General features: G+C 40.7%; 1 protein-coding gene across 41 annotated transcripts in view; it reads left to right on the forward strand.

Annotated features, from left to right (window-relative positions):
• Window positions 1-15,682, forward strand: part of CELF1 (CUGBP Elav-like family member 1) — a 39,190-nt gene extending 23,508 nt beyond the window's left edge. For 7 of the 41 annotated variants that reach the window (XM_083751142.1, XM_083751111.1, XM_083751119.1 and 4 more), the window contains 6 exons: window positions 2,134-2,262; window positions 4,030-4,143; window positions 5,130-5,315; window positions 6,150-6,293; window positions 8,039-8,207; window positions 12,838-15,682. In XM_083751142.1, the coding sequence (XP_083607268.1) occupies window positions 2,134-2,262; window positions 4,030-4,143; window positions 5,130-5,315; window positions 6,150-6,293; window positions 8,039-8,166 (701 nt within the window). In that variant the 3' untranslated portion in view covers window positions 8,167-8,207; window positions 12,838-15,682. Of the gene's footprint in view, window positions 1-2,133; window positions 2,263-4,029; window positions 4,144-5,129; window positions 5,316-6,149; window positions 6,294-8,038 lie in introns of all 41 variants that reach the window. The other 34 variants (XM_083751145.1, XM_083751116.1, XM_083751120.1 and 31 more) reach the window with 7 other exon arrangements.
• Window positions 15,683-16,103: the final 421 nt, after the last annotated feature.

Genomic DNA, 16,103 nt, shown 5'->3' on the forward strand with positions numbered 1-16,103 from the left:
ATACCTCATACACTGAATTAGAGGTGGGATGACAGGTTAATACAGTGAATAAGGGGAAGAACATACAGCTGTGGTCAGCATTTTTACTCTTCTCTTTGCACTGCCTCTTCATTATTTCTGTGTTTAGTATGTGTGTAGTGTTTTCTGTGGTGTGAGGCATTTTTGCAATTACACGATCAGTGCCACATTAGCCATGAATTGAGAGAGAACATTTTGCATGCAGTTGTGTGGGCAGTGAGATTTCACCCTTTTAATGGTATTTGGGGATGCTATTGCTTTGTGTGCCGCTTGATATGGCCTGTTTGAATAGTGGTTGGACTAGATGACCCTTAGGTTCCCTTCCAACTCTGCAATTCTATGAATCAGAATAATTTGAATTCTGCTTTTTCCAGACAAGGTACAGTCATACCTCGGGTTGAAGTAGCTTCAAGTTAAGTATTTTCGGGTTGCACTCCACGGCGACGGAGTGTGTTACTTCCGGGTTTCGCCGCTTTCGCAGACACTCAAAATGTCGTTTTATGTTTACTTCAGAATGCGAACGGGGCTCCGGAACGGATCCCATTCATATCCAGAGGTACCACTGTACTACAGAGGCCCTCTTTAACATGCTGCATTCACAGGGATTTCAAGTCATTGGTAGTTGTAACTGGGAAATGTAGGACAGCATGATCAAGAACTCCTGCACCATTTAGGTTAAGTCCCTGGAGAGGTTATGGAATCATAGAATTGTAGAGTTGGAAGGAACACCAAGGGTCATCTAGTCCAACCCCTCACAATGCAGGAATCTTAACTAGATCATATATGACAGATGGTCATCCAACTGCTGCTTAAAAACTTCCAAGGAGAAAGAGTCCACCAACTCTTGTGAGAGTCTGTCCTACTGTAGAATAGCTCTTACCGTCAGAAAGCTTTTCGTGATGTTTAGGTGGAATTTTGTTTCTTTTCACTTGAATCCATTGGTTCAGTTCCTAAGCTTGTTCTATCTTCCATGTAACTGGCCATTAGATATTTGAAGATGGCTGTCATATCTTCTCACAGTCTCCTCTTTACCAAGCTAAACATTCCCAACACCCTCATAATGCTTGGTTTCCAGACCCTTTATCATCTTGGTCACCCTCTTCACATGTTCTAGCTTGTCAGTATCCTCCTTAAATTGTAGTGCCCACAATTCATCCTGATTTGCTTGCACCAGGCTTACACAGATGTTAGACAATGTCTAGACTTCATTGTTTGTGATGAGCTTTTGTGTCAAATACCTGCATTCATCTTGAGTTGCTTGCAGAATGGTTAAATATCTCCCAATTAATCCCACACTTTTTAATACATTTTCTTATCATTTTACTAACTGCAAAAGTCTGCTTTTGTCTGACCTTTGCCTATGCTGTGAATGTTGGAAGATTCAGGACAGATAAAAGAATGTGATTTGCCACTCAGAACATAGTTAAAATATGTAACTCACTCCTACAGGAAGTAGTAATGGCCACCAACTTGGATGACTATAAAAGAGGATTAGACAGATTCATGCAAGATAGGGCTTTCAATGACTACTAGCCATGATGGCTGCATTCTGCCTCCATGGTCAGAAGCAGTATACTGAATTCCACTTGCTGGAAATTGCATGAGAGGCAAGTGGTGTTTGCGCTCCGGTCCTGCTTGCAGGTTACTCACAATCACCTGGTTGGCCACTGTGAGAACATGATGCCAGATGAAATGGTCATTGGCCTGATCCAGTAGGCTCTCCTTACATTGTTGCCCTGTAGGTGAGAATATTAGTTTTTAAAAAAATTATTGCATCAGGAGGTTGTGGTGCTTGAGAATGTTAGGCTTCACTCTCCTCGATAAAGTAACTTCTGAATGCTGTTGGAGAAATAGGCTGCTGGGTTCAGTAGTGATTTAGTGCTTAGTGGTACCAGAACAGAAACACTATTCATTTTTTTAAAAAAAATATTTTTTATTAACCGGCCAATCAAATCACATCACATCACATAAATTCCGAATTACAAAGCCAAATTTTAAATTTTGTTGAGGGAACCCATATTTCAAAATCCGAAGGGGGATTCTGATCATCATCTTGCCACTGCGTTAATGTCCAAATCAGTCCAAACAGAAACACTATTCATTGATGTGTTGCAGGATTGAATGCAATGCAGTTACAGAACCTAGCTGCATTAGCAGCTGCAGCCAGCGCAGCTCAGAGCACACCAAGTGGTACCACTGCACTCAATTCTTCTAACAGCCCTCTAAGTGTGCTCACCAGTTCAGGTAAGAGAGCCATGCCTTGATATAATACAGTTTTGCATATCATAAGGCCACATGACAATGAGCCAGCTACTCATTAAATCATAAGCTTTTTGTGGGGAGACTTGATTAGTCCTGCCTCCCCAAAACACATTTCTGCTGTTTACACAACATGAAACAAATCAGTGTTGGTGCCTTCAGCATAAGGGATAGAATTGAGTATATGTTGCATCTGTAAATAAAATGCATTTCTACTTAACATGTGAAGTAGCCCTCAAACATCGAAGCCATCTTCCACAAGAAGGTTTCTTTTTCAGAATATAGTTGATCTTTTCTCCTGTGTTCTGATTCTCCAATTTTCAACTTGCTTTAGAATATTGCAGGGTCAAGTGGAATTGAGAGAAGGGTTGCATGTCATAATTAGTTGGGAGAAGGTAATTTGCATTCTGATCACAGATGCAGGCACACCAGGCCACGCATTGGCATTTCCTAAGTGCAGTGCTGTACTTTGATACATGGAAATGAATGGTGACTTTGAAGGAAATTAAGGGATTTCACTTAAGGACTTCATGAGAAAGAATGGAAACTAAAGTGGTCCCAGTTATCTAGCAAGTCCGATGCCAGAGTAGGAGTGGGAAACGTTTTTCAACCTGAGGGTCACATTCTCTCATGGGCAGCCTTCTAGGACCTGCATACCAGTGATGAGTGGGATAATGGATGTGACTCTTTACCTTTGTACAGTAGGCTACAGTCCAGTCACGCAAAAGGTCAGATGTTTCAACACATGCATCTCTCCATCCAGTCAAGCAAGAGGTATTATTACAGTTTAAGGATACATTCCAGCCAGGCCAGAAGAACTAGAGGGGGGTCAGGAGCAAGGCTTTGAAGGGCTGTGGTCTGTGAAGAGCCCTAAGAAGCCTGATAGAGAGGCCTGGACAGCAACATTGGTCCTGGACCAGACATCCCCCACCTCTGTGCTAGAGTGTAGGAAAGGGGAAGTACTTGGGAACTTATTGGGTATATCATAATCAACTACTGAGCAGTCAACTGTTCTGAGGTAGTAGAACTCAAATGTCAGTAATGTCAGTAATGCAGCATGGTTCATGTCAGATCAACTTCCATTGTGCATGCATCAACATGTCTAGCTGCCAGTTGATCAGGGGAAGTGTTCCCAGTCTCTGTTGAGCAAGTCACCCAATACTGTGCAGGTCCCTACCCAGAGGTCTCAATTCTACTGTGGTTTCCAAGCAGGTTACCAAACAACAAAGGTCCCTTCTCAGCAGTCCTCCTGGTTTTTTATTTTCTCCATACACCATACAAATGAGAGACTCCATCTCCCAAGGCATCTGTTCATTTCAGAGATTCTGAGGAGGAAATTGGTGATGACCTCAAATAATGGCTGGCTTGTAAACTATGCCAACATTTGTGGACCCCTGCCTGCCTTAGTGTCTAGGCACAAGGTTACCAGTGAAACAGGCTTTGAGGTTTGCACCACCAAGATTAACATGTGCTAATATGCTCAGAGTTCCATACGATAAAGTGAACCATGAGTAAATCTGAATTTTCTGGGGTCATGAGTTTACAGCTGGTCAGATCCCAGGGCTTCCATTTTGTATAAAAATACACTGCTGTACACAATTGGGGAATTTTAAGTTTTGGTATTTTAACTATCCTTGGTATAAATTACTGAAACCTTCGATGCAACATTTTTTAGTGCACATTTTGGAGAAAGTAGTAAGATGCAACTGCGTTGGAAGCAGCTATTAGTGTCTAATGCTTTCATTTTAATAGCAGGATCATCACCCAGTTCCAGTAGCAGCTCCTCTGTTAACCCAATGGCTTCTCTTGGAGCACTGCAAACACTGGCAGGGGCTACTGCAGGCCTCAACGTTGGCTCTTTAGCAGGTATGTTTTGTTACGAAAAAGGAGGAGATTTCCGACATGTTTAGCATGAAGAAAAGAATGAGCCCTTTGTTCCGGTTGCCTCTCAGCTTCCCTTAATAATAACATATTGTCAGAGCTGCCTCTAGGTCCCAGCTCACAGAGGACCAACGCCAGGTTGATGTAATGTACAAAAGTCTTTATTGAAGTTTAGTTTCCATTTCAACGCCAGAGCGTGCAGCCCTACGTCTTAGACCTTAGATCGGCGAAGTCCCGTCTGAATCACCTCTCCTTCCGCACCAGTTTAAGATCCTAGCCCTGCTCCACCTTCTGCGCTGTTCTCTCCTCCTCTGGGTCCTCCTGCCCACCGGGACATTGCCCTTTCTGGACTCCTCCGACGCTGAGTCGCTTAACTCCTCCTCCTGCCTCCGGCGGGCTTTAGGACCCGGTTCCCAATCCTCATTCTCTGCTGTCCCGCGCTCCTGTACATTTGAACTTGTTTCTCGCACCAACCCAGTGACCTTTCTCCTAACCGTTACACTGCTTCTATCACTGCTTCCCTCTTCCGTGACACTGGCCGGATCTGACCTCCCCTCCGTTGCCTGACTCTCCGATGGAGACGTGGTCAGCTCTGCCTCGTCTCCTCTCCCTGGTGGGGAAAGCACTGGCCCCGATACCTGGGACTCTTCCTCCCCACTCTGCTCTGGTGGGGAAGCTGGTCCTGATTTCCAACTACTGCTCTGGGAGTCCCTGCTGCCCCCTTGCTCCTGGGGCGTTCCCCTTGGGAACCCCCTGGCCACTGGCGCCCCCTTTTGTGAATCTTCCGATTCGCTGGAGAGGCTCATGGAATCCCTCGGACCACTGTCCCCTCCTACGCTCCCCTCGGATTCCTCCCCCTCGCTGTCCATCTCCCCTCTTCCCTGTGCCTCTGCTCCTGAGCCCCTGACACATATGATTTTAAAACTAGTTGACAAATCAATCACTGACATTTATTCAAATTTTCTGCTTAGGAATGGCAGCCTTAAACGGTGGACTAGGCAGTGGTGGTCTCTCAAATGGCACAGGGAGCACTATGGAGGCCCTATCTCAGGCTTACTCTGGGATCCAGCAATATGCCGCCGCAGCTTTGCCCACACTTTACAACCAGAGTCTGTTAACGCAGCAGAGTATTGGTGCAGCTGGAAGTCAAAAGGAAGGTAGGTGAAAGACAGTGGCGGAAAGTTTGGTTCTCTAAGAGCTAGAGTCCTGTACTTTGCAAGAGAGAGAAGCAATAGAAACCACAGACAAACATGTTCAAATATCAAATATTTTGGCTCCCTGGCCTCAAATTGCTAATGTACATAGACTGTTTCTAGTAGCCTTTGGCTATTGTTACACATCCAGGTACACACACATACTCTCTCTCTCTCTCTCTCTCTATATATATATATATATTCCTTTCACTGCTGCATTTAATTTTGAAAACCTTCATAAATTTAGTTTTTATCATTTCTTTTAGAATCTTTAACGGTTCCAGATTCTTGGGAAAGTGGGGAATGGTTTTCCTATTTCAAGCGGTGCATTTCATACAAAATAACTTCAGTCTGTACAATAGTCTAGTAAGGTGGTAGGACACTGACTTTATTGAGAATGTAGAGAGCACATTGGTGTGCTCATGTTAAATGCATCATTGATGACTGGCTTTGAAAGGAAGGTGTAGGAACTTGGAAGCTAGTTTTCTGCCCACATAATTAGCTGTAAAGATTTATTTCACATTTGTATGCAGTTGTGAGATTTCCCCCCCTCCACCACCTGTTGAAGACATGATTTAGAAACTAAGACTGAGAAGACACATTTTAAAAAGCTGTAGCTTTTTGGCAGGAAGTGGACAGATTTTTCACTGACAGAGCCAAGTTTGAGTTGAATGACTCTTAGTACTCTGGAACCATCCCTAGCTCTTGAGAACTGAATGGGTTTTGATTTCTGCTTCAATATTAATAGCCAAAGAGTTGTGCTTTCTTTGAATTTTTCTCTAAATGGATATTTTCAAGGTCCAGAGGGAGCCAATCTGTTCATCTACCACCTCCCCCAGGAGTTTGGGGACCAAGATTTGCTGCAGATGTTCATGCCTTTTGGGAATGTTGTCTCCGCCAAGGTTTTCATTGACAAGCAGACTAATCTGAGCAAATGTTTTGGTATGTTGGGTATATTTTGCAGAAATGTTCTTAATTCCTTTCCTTAAGATAAAATAATATGAAATCAACTTTTGTGTGCCTTCACTGCTGTGTGAGCATGATAGAATCACATGAGCCACTTGTATCTCTCAAAACCTAGCTTAATGAGATTCAGACCATGAAGATTCGTTTTGCTACATTGTAGGATTTTGCCCCTTCATGAAGTAATATCTGATGAAACTTCTTTGATAACTTGATATTCACCAGTTCATTGATATCTTTGATAATGAGGACAAGCCTGTGCAGCTTCATACTCACCAATTGGAATGCAGCCCACGAACCATAAAGCTTGGCCTAACCTATACTTGACAACCCATCACAATATTTCTTCATGTGTTTAACTTATTTCAAACACATGAAATACCTTTTGTAGATGTATGAGTCTTGTTCTGCCGATTTTGAACCAACTTATCACATCATTGCCTCCCTCCTTCTGTTCTGATGTAGATTGTTTTGACATGGTGGCTTATGTGTAGATTCATTTTGGAGGCAGGTGATACCCTCCAGTATGTAACATAACTTATTATAGCAGAAGTAAACATGAAAAGAATAGTTAATAACTGGCACATGTTTCATATGACATCAAAACTTAATCCTAGTTACCCTTTCAATTACCTTCTTAATACTAGAATTTCTTTGCTATCAGACAGGTCCTCTTTTTGGCATTTTCAACACAATTCCTAGTTTTTTCTAGACCTAGGTAGGTAGCAAAACAAGGTTTATGAAACCTTTTTGGATCAGGATATGGTGTTCTATGTTTGCACAGAGCTTTTCAGTTCCTTCCATCCCACAGTAGTCCATCAGAGGCCTTTCAGGCACCAAGGGCTGCTTCCAAATGGAAAATTGACCCCACCATCATATCTCACTCGCACTCACACCTCACTCTACATAATAAACAGATAGTTTTCTAATGCAGTGCACTATTGGCTTTGCTTAACATTATCTTATAATCTCGTGGCTTTGAGTCCTGACTACTTACTCAGTTCTATGCAATTCCCATTGACATTGGTGGGACTTGTATGTATTTAACCGGGTATATAATTGCAGGCAGGTATATTTAGTGTTGATGTGTTTTGCCTTCCTGGGAACAGAATTTTAAATTCAGCAGAAGGGAACTTGACAGAATCCTCCTATGCTCTGCAATTTAGTGATTAAAATGCCTATTTGTTCAGTCTCCAAACATATTCTACTTGGTTGTAGCCTTTAGCATTGTACTGAATTCAGCCGTTTCCCTATTTATACTCACTAGCACTTTATGTTTTACCAGCTGTCTGCCACTAGTCATCTCAGCTCTTCTTAACACAGCACCCTGTCTGGTGGTCACAATCCCTGGCTGTACTGGGCTAATAAATACTGTACTGAACTTACTGTTTAGAAGCAGCTGGAGCAGAACTTCAAACTCTGCAACTTACACTTCACATAAAATATCACAGTTAATGTAGGAAGTCATTTACTATAGCTCAGAAAAGCACTTGCGTACTCTTTCGTTTGAGTCATAAGGAAACTGGCCTCCCTTGTGATTTTTTTTTTAATTAAAAAAAATCGTAGCCCTCTTATATTCTCTAAAACTATGAACAGTTCATACACTTCATGGTTGCAGTACCAGTGCAAGCACAGATGATGATGTCAAGATACAAAAACAGAATGGGTTATTCCCACTCCAGTCTGAACATAAATGTTTTAAATGTATGTTTTCCTTTTCTTAGGTTTTGTAAGTTATGACAATCCAGTCTCTGCACAGGCTGCCATCCAGTCAATGAATGGATTTCAAATTGGCATGAAGCGACTGAAAGTACAGCTCAAGCGCTCTAAGAATGACAGCAAGCCATACTGAGCGCCCCTCCCCTCTGGAACTGGAGTGAGAAGGATCTTCTGGTAAGTTGGGGAGGAGTGTGCCTGGTGATTCAAAAACTCTTTAAGGCTGTATTTTTACAGTCACAGAAGCTGATTGATGTCATTCTAACTGGCACATCTTCCCCCGAAGACTCGGCTGCAGCCTCTACTGGGAATTCTTCGGATGGAGGACGAGTTTGTGATTCTGTTTCCAGTGTTTTACTTTGGAGTTTAGGTGCCATATCGCTGATTATTATTTTTTTAAGTTTGCTGTGTTTGTAACCAGTGTGTTTTGAGAAGGACCAATGCCAGCCACCTTGGGGAGATGGGGAGATACCAGGTGCAATTGGAACTGACATTGCATGACTTAGACTTAAGAAGGAGAAAAGACCTATTGCCAGACCCCAAGTTATATTCATGAAAAGAGGGAGGGAGAGAATCTGAATCCAAATCACTTGGTGGCTGGTTAGTGAGCAGACCCTCAAGGAACATTGCCAAATCCTCATTTGCCCAGCTTTACTTAATTAATGCCTTATGGGAGAATGTTATACTGAATCAGTCACTAGGGTGGGAAAAAAGTAATTGGCCGAACAGATTCATGTATTAAAGGAAAACTGCAGTAATTATGAGTGTGTGGTCAGCTTACAAAATGATCCAATTGTGTTTCTAGAGCAAACATTTACAATCCAGCCAGAACAACCTTTAAAAATTGGATACTTCCAATTTTTCAGTATTTGTTGTTTAATGGAAACTAGACAATTTATAATGGAGGTATACATCTTAGCCCCAAAATTTGCTCATGATCTGCTGCAAACTCTGTATGTCTTGATTGAATTTCCTTTGCGGCTTCTGCCCCAGTTTTACAGCTTGTACATAAAGATATTACTAGAATCAGTGTTCATAAAGCACTATTTAAATCCTAAGTTCTAAACTGACAGATGGCTTCTAAATAAGCTCATGGTTCTTTGATTCCTGACATTCTGCTTTTTTGTGCACACTCTTTAGCTGAACATCCAGAATACTACTGCCCCAAAGATCACATTTTTTGCTTATATAGTTTGATTCTTCGTATGTTGCTGTTTTGCCACATTGCAGTTTTCCTTTGAGTGCATGTGCCAATATAAAACACAAAGGGCTGAATGTGCTGCACAGGATCTTGATCCTGCTATTGTTTATCACCCAATATATTTTAACTCACAACTAAGAATTCTTCCCCTTCTAATACACACTTATTTTTTTCCACACGTATGAATTTGCCAAAATGTTAAAGGGTGGTTTGGTTTTTTTGTACACACTGATGACATGGGACTAAAGGGAATTTTGACATTCTGGCCTCAGCCATGGCAAGAAGTCAGTGTAGAAGCTAGCTCTAAAGCTACAAAAAGCCACCTCTATCTGTGAGGAAATATAGATTCACTGCATTCCTGTGTCCTCAGTTTATTCGTCTCTTTGGCCCCATTTTATTATGTTTTTTTTTTAAAAAAAAAAAAACCCCCATCAACCCACAAATTTTGTGTTTGGGAATCGTGTTTAGGGGAGCAGGGAGCAGATTATTTTTTTTAAAGGCTTTCAGTTCACTCTTGTTAGGAAGAGCCACAAGGCTTGTTGAGCCTGAAATGCCATTTAAGAATGTGTCAGAAACTTGGAAATCAAACATAACCAGGGACTGGGTCCCCTGGTGTATCAAACCTCAGAAGTATAAGATGTATTGGGCCTTCCTTCTCAGGTTCAAGTAATATTTTTCTCGTGAATTTGGAAGTATTGTTGATGCAAACTGTCAGTATTATAAAGCACACAGAATGGTGGCAAAAAAGGTTGAATGGTCAGATTGCCAAATTTCCCATTTATGCTGGCATGTGGTACCCTTCTGTGTTCAGTATTTGGGTCTATTCAGAAGCATATGCATACATTTAGGTGAACTGTATACATTTGAATTTTGTGCACTAGGAAAAGTTGTGTCCTGATATTCTGAGTGGGGGGGGGGGAGTATTGGAGTGTTGAGGCTTCCAGAGTTGTCATGGGATTTTTTAAAATAAATAAATAATATACTTTTCGGGGGGCGGGTGTCATGGTTGGGAGCAGCTGCTCCATTTGCAACCTGATATAACCAAGAATGTTGTTTCTATTTTTATAGAAGTTTTATACTGCTCCAGGGTGGAGAATATTTATTATCTAAATTATTTCACTGGAAAAAACAGGGTTTTGCATAATCCTGAATGTGATTGTGTTACACATACATACAGCAATGTGCATGATTGAAACTACTGACTTTCAGTGACCTGTCTGCAGTTGAAAAAGCTGCTAAATAGGAAAAGAATTAATGCTGTGAACTAGTGGAGAGGGAAAGCTGTGCTCAAGTTTCTCTATAGTCACTTCTCCCAGTACTTCCTCTCCCCTGCTCCCTCAGTTACATTTTTGTTTTTGTTTTGACTACCCAAATTAGTTTTCTGTGAATTATCTGTTCACTCACCCTTTTATTTAGTGTCCATAATATTCCTAAACAGCATATATGCTCTCATCATGGAAACTGTGAGGCAAATCACCTCCTGTTAAATTAACATGACAGCAAGTGGGTATAGATGGTTTTATAATCTGAGAAGTATGATTTATGTGAGTGCTCTCATCCCACCTGAGAATTGCCAAAGTAGACTTTCCAGGTTAAAATCCAGAAATCAGGACTCTGGTGCATATTGGCAAAGTTGCTGCGCCTTCCGTGCTGGTGCTCTGAATTACTTTTAACTAGAGGGATTTAACCCCATATGCCTCTCCCCTCCCTCAGTTTAATTCTGATCTGCCCATTCATGCTTTTCAAAACAAGTAATAAAACTAAGTCTCTGGAATAGGTTCTCTATTGGCAAGGAAATCGTGCACACAAATTCAGCTTTCCACTTTTAGGATTACAGCCTATCTGTCACATTGTGGGTTGTTCAGCACAGTTTTTAATTTCCTCCATCCTTTTTCCTTTCCAAGTTTGAACAGATAATTTGACATAAAACCCTGAATGTTACCTTTTTGCCTATCCCTCTGTAGGAGACCAGATTATTATCTATGTTTGATCCAATATGACAAAGGGATCAAATTGGAAAGCACAAGCAATTTTAGTTGTTCTTTATTAAGAAATACAGGCTGCTATGTATCAACTTAAGTTGTATTTGACCTAAAACAATCATAGATGTATTTTAGATTAAAACAAGTTCTCAAAATAAATTGAGTGTCTGGTAACATGCAGAGACAAATCTGGAATCAATAAAAGAAGAAACGTTGAAGTGAAAAGTATTTTGGGCTGACTTTGGCATTCCTGAGGCATATCACCCCCCCCCCCCAAAGAAAAGCCTTATTCTTGTAATTTAAAAAAGGCTCTCAGCTGCTGATGAATTTGCCTCACAATAGTCTGCATCTCCTCTGTAACATTTTAACTTGAGTAAATATATGTATATCCTTCAGCCTTGTGAGTGGGGCCGGGGGCGGGGGGAGAGATAGAATCTACTTTTCAGATTCTGCTTGATGTACATGTTAAGATCAAAAATCTAAGACAGTAGAATAGCTTCGCACTTGTAAACAGAAGCTCAGTTTTCATTTGGGAATTCACACACACAAATAGAAAAATAAACTTTTAAACACTGAAATGAAATGCAACCGTATGTTTTAAATGAGAATATTATATGCCTTTAATTGTAATTGGAATAAAAGTTACAGTAAACTTAACAAGCCTGCTTTTTCCAGAAATCACATGCTGCCTCAGACAGTTTTCCATGTCATTAACAGAATGCTTAAATGTATTTGTCATGCAAATCACATCTCTTGTGTTGTACCCTTATTGGAGATTCTATCAGTTCTGAGAAAATGTCGAGATGCTCAGACAAAACTCCTTCCACTCAAACTGGTAACAGTGACTGTAGAACTTATGAGAGCCCAGAATTCCACCTCACAAAGTCAGGGAGAAGGATTTATTTATTGAAAAAGTTGCAAACGTTTATTTGTAGGTATTAAATAAAAAGGGCTCAGCTGAGGCAAGTCTTGACTTGCAATAAAGTCTTAATTCCTTCCTATTTCAAAGGGTTTCACTTCTATTCATGTATCTTATGTCATTTTATGGTTCTAAAACCAACTGTTTTCTAAAGAATAGCTGAAACAGAGGATGGATTTCTTAGGCTACTACTGCCTATGTATGTCGCATGATAGGAAAGAAGAAAGTATAATCAACCATCAATCCCAATGGTTCGTCCTGTGTCCCCCCATCTCTTAAAATCACCCTGGAACCACATTTTATGGATTCAAGATCTAACAGAGGAGGAGTTCTGTATTGTCTTCCTCAAGCAGAGGTAGCAGGAGCACTGGCTCAGGGCTGTGGTGCCTGCACAGCTGTCTGTATGCCACTAAGCCATAGTCCATTCTGTAGCTAGTGTCTAAAGGAAATCCCAGGCCTCTACTTCTATCTGGTTTCTGGTCGTTTTTGATATTTATTTGGTGTCTTATGCACTTCAACTTTTACTTGTTTGTTGTTGGCATGTGCTGCCCTTCCCTGTCAACTCCCGTCCCCAAGAGGTCTCATTGTACAGTGCCCATTCTTGTTCTCTCTTTCTCACTCTCACTCTCTTTCTCTCTCTGTTTGGATGTACTGCTCTGTGTAACTCAGTGGGTCTCCTTCTTTCTGGTTTGTTTTTTTTTCTAGATTCCTGCCGTTTGTTCATCGTTGTGCCTAAAGCATGTCGATGTGGCGTTCAAGTACATCGTCCAAATCCTTGTCTCTTCAGCTTCTCTGATGCTTGAACTCTCACCTTTGACCTTGTGTTGACTTTTTGATGCTGATGTGTATTTTTATTATGTTTGTTTCTTTTCTTTTCTTTTTTTTTCTTTTTTGTGCTGCCAAATTGGTTTTGCTAGAAAGACTGCTGAAGGGGAATATTTAAACTTGCATTTGAATATAAAAGAATTCTATTTTTCTAGAACTTCGTAAGATAACCACTTGATTTTGTGATTCTGATTCTTTGTAACTGTCTTCAGAGCAGCCTTGCTAGCATACCTCGTGGAGTATTGTATTTCTGTGAACATACAGCCAATCACTTTCTAGGCTTAGTTTTTTCTGTGTGCTTAGTTTTAAAACAAATCTTTGAAGGAAAAGGTAAAATGATGCAACTTTAAAAATTTAGGAGGCTTCTGGTCACATTTTGCTGAATCTATTTTCTGTGCTTGAGGAGACAGCATGTATTCTTTGACTTGAGTAGCCTCAGCAGAAAACACTTGAACTACACTTTCTCCTGATTGTAGCTGCATTTTTGCCCTGGCACTTACTGTTTTTTTCCTTCCTGTGTGATTATCAGCCTTTGTCTGCAGTGAAATTTAATCAAAGTTGATGTTGTATTTTGTTAAACCCTAGCATGCTTAGTTTTTTGTAACTACAGTATCCTCATTAAAATGTGAGATTTTGTTTTTTTTTTCCTTTAAAAACTTAAATAACGCCCTTGTAAACGTTTTGCATGTTTCCTGCTGTGTTCTTCACAACCTTGTGTATATAAACACCCTTCACCTCTGTTTTCTATAGTTTGTGCAAAAACTGAGTAATTCAATAGGTTTCAGATCTATCCTTTTTTGGATGCCAGACTTGTGGTCATATGTCACGTAATGACATCTCCTGTGCATTTAGACTGCTTTACACGATATCTGCACCTTGCTCTATCATCACAGCTATTGAAAGGTCTCAGGGGGCTTGATTGCACTGTTCAGGTGGTGGTGGCGGCGGCAGGGATAGAAGGAAGGGTGTGGGGTATTTGCAGTAATATTGCTTCTAAGATCCATTGGAGCTAAAGCTCTTTTGGGGTAGCCTTAATTTGTACCTCTTGTTTAATATGTGGCTTGCTTTGTGAGGTTTAGCATCATTACAGCTCAGTGGATGGAAGCTTGATTGCTCTCCAGTCTTTACACTTGAAGTATCATGTTCTGCATATCCCATAGAAGGAATCTGTAAGTTTAGGCACAGAACTGCTGACTCTTTCCCCAAGCGACAAGCACAATATAACAGCCTAATAGCTGTTGCCTGAACAGGGTACCAACCCCGGCTCCTTTTCTCAGGGGCCTTAGCTGGGGTATGATCTCTACAGAGATTCTTTTTTTTTAAAGTTCTTAAATTGGGTAAGGAGTCATGCAATCTTTCTTTCATTTTTTTCTGGCCCGATGAAGAAATAGCACGGATTATCCTTCTCTGGGAAGCATGCGTCAGCCTTCCTGCATAAACGACCTACTGTAGAAGCTGAGACTTAGTACTGGGTTTCACAGCACCTGCAAGAAACTCCTGTGGTAGGTGCCTAATCACAAGGGGCAAAGGGTTGGGGAAGCTATAAAGGAACTTCAGACAGGAGAAAGGAATGTGAGCAAAACTTCATAGAGTAGGGGTGTTTGGGAGACCTGTCTCTAGGCCATATGGAGTGTTCTAGTCTTTAGGACAAAAAGAATTCCTGCTCCATTGTTGGGTGAGTAATATTTCTCCATGCTTGTTAGGTAAATATGCATAGGTAGCTGTTCCCTCAACCTTGTGGTCTTCAACTTTTGAGGGTGAGAGTTGCTTGCAAAGAGATGATTGCAATATCTGGGTATACAGCTGTGAGATAGTTGCTCTTAGGCTCACAGTCACAATGCACAGGGATGTCTGATGGCAGGGAATGTGAGACCCTGCAGTGTATTGATTAATTTTGCCAATACATTTCTTTACAATGCGCGTATAGTTTCATGAGGAACTCTGGGGGAGCCTGTGGAAACAAAAATCTCTGGAGAAAACCAAAATGCCAAACGTTGGATGTTCCTTTTCTTCTTTCCTTTCTTTCTTTGGTTGTTTTAATTATTCTGTGGTGGTTTTAATGAATTTGAGACAGTAACGCAGCAGCTGCCTTTTATTTCTGGCTGCTTTTTGTGAATAATTTAAAAAAAAAGAAAATTTACATTTTGGAAACAAACCTGTGGGCTTTTTTATTGGTACACACATTGTATTTAACACTAGGGGTTTTGTACAGTTTTTTGGGCTTTTCTACTAGAAAACAATGTAAAGTGATTCACAAATGTGACAAGAAAACAAATTGCCACTATGACCAAATGTAGAGTCTGTTCTGCAGTAACAGGATTTAATCAACTCAAATTTGTGATTCTGTTGTAGCAATGCTTTTCTTTCCTTGTTTGAGCTGTTCCTTTTTTCTTGTTTGATTTGCAAAATGTCCTTTTTGTGTGAAATTGTGTTGTACTCTGTAGAAAATTATGGCTTTTACTTTAATGGTTTAAAAACAGAAGCACGTGTTGCTTTTCTGATCACGGAGTTTGTGTAGTGGATTTAAAAATGAAAGTTTTGTTAAGTTTGGAACAAGCGAGTATGTATTAAGGAATTTTCTTCCTTTTGTGTGTGGTTTCTTTTTGTCCCACTGGGGAACCTAATGCCGTTTTAATTGCACAGACACACAGACAAGAAGTCATTTTGTATATGCCAAGTGTGGTACCTCCCTTTGTTTATTTGCTATTAAACTGTTTGAGAATAATTTTCTGTGTCATTCTTGTTTTTGCTTACACGTGACCGGCTAGGTGGGTACATGAATTCTAGAATATGAGAAGGAGGACTGCTCTGACTGCCAAGACTAGAAGATAGAATAAAATTTCTTAATTCTATAAACATGGGCATAGCTAGGATTTTTGTTAGCGGGGAGCAGTCTTTTGTTAGGGGGGCAGAACCTCAGATATATATTGAAGTTTATTGATTTTGATTGATTTAGGGGAGCAGCTGTCCCTCCCCTTGGCTATGCCCATATGTATTAAACAGTGGCCTAGTGTTCGTAGGTACACCTTGTAATCTGTCCTTGGTTCTTTATTTTTCCTTGTCATCCTCTCTTAAATTAACCTCTTGGTGATCACTTTTCCTACCTCTGTGTGAGTTTTACTTCCTTTCATGAATGGTAAGTTTGT

Source organism: Podarcis gaigeae, assembly GCF_964106915.1.
Source record: "Podarcis gaigeae genome assembly, chromosome: 1".
Classification (NCBI taxonomy): domain Eukaryota; kingdom Metazoa; phylum Chordata; class Lepidosauria; order Squamata; family Lacertidae; genus Podarcis; species Podarcis gaigeae.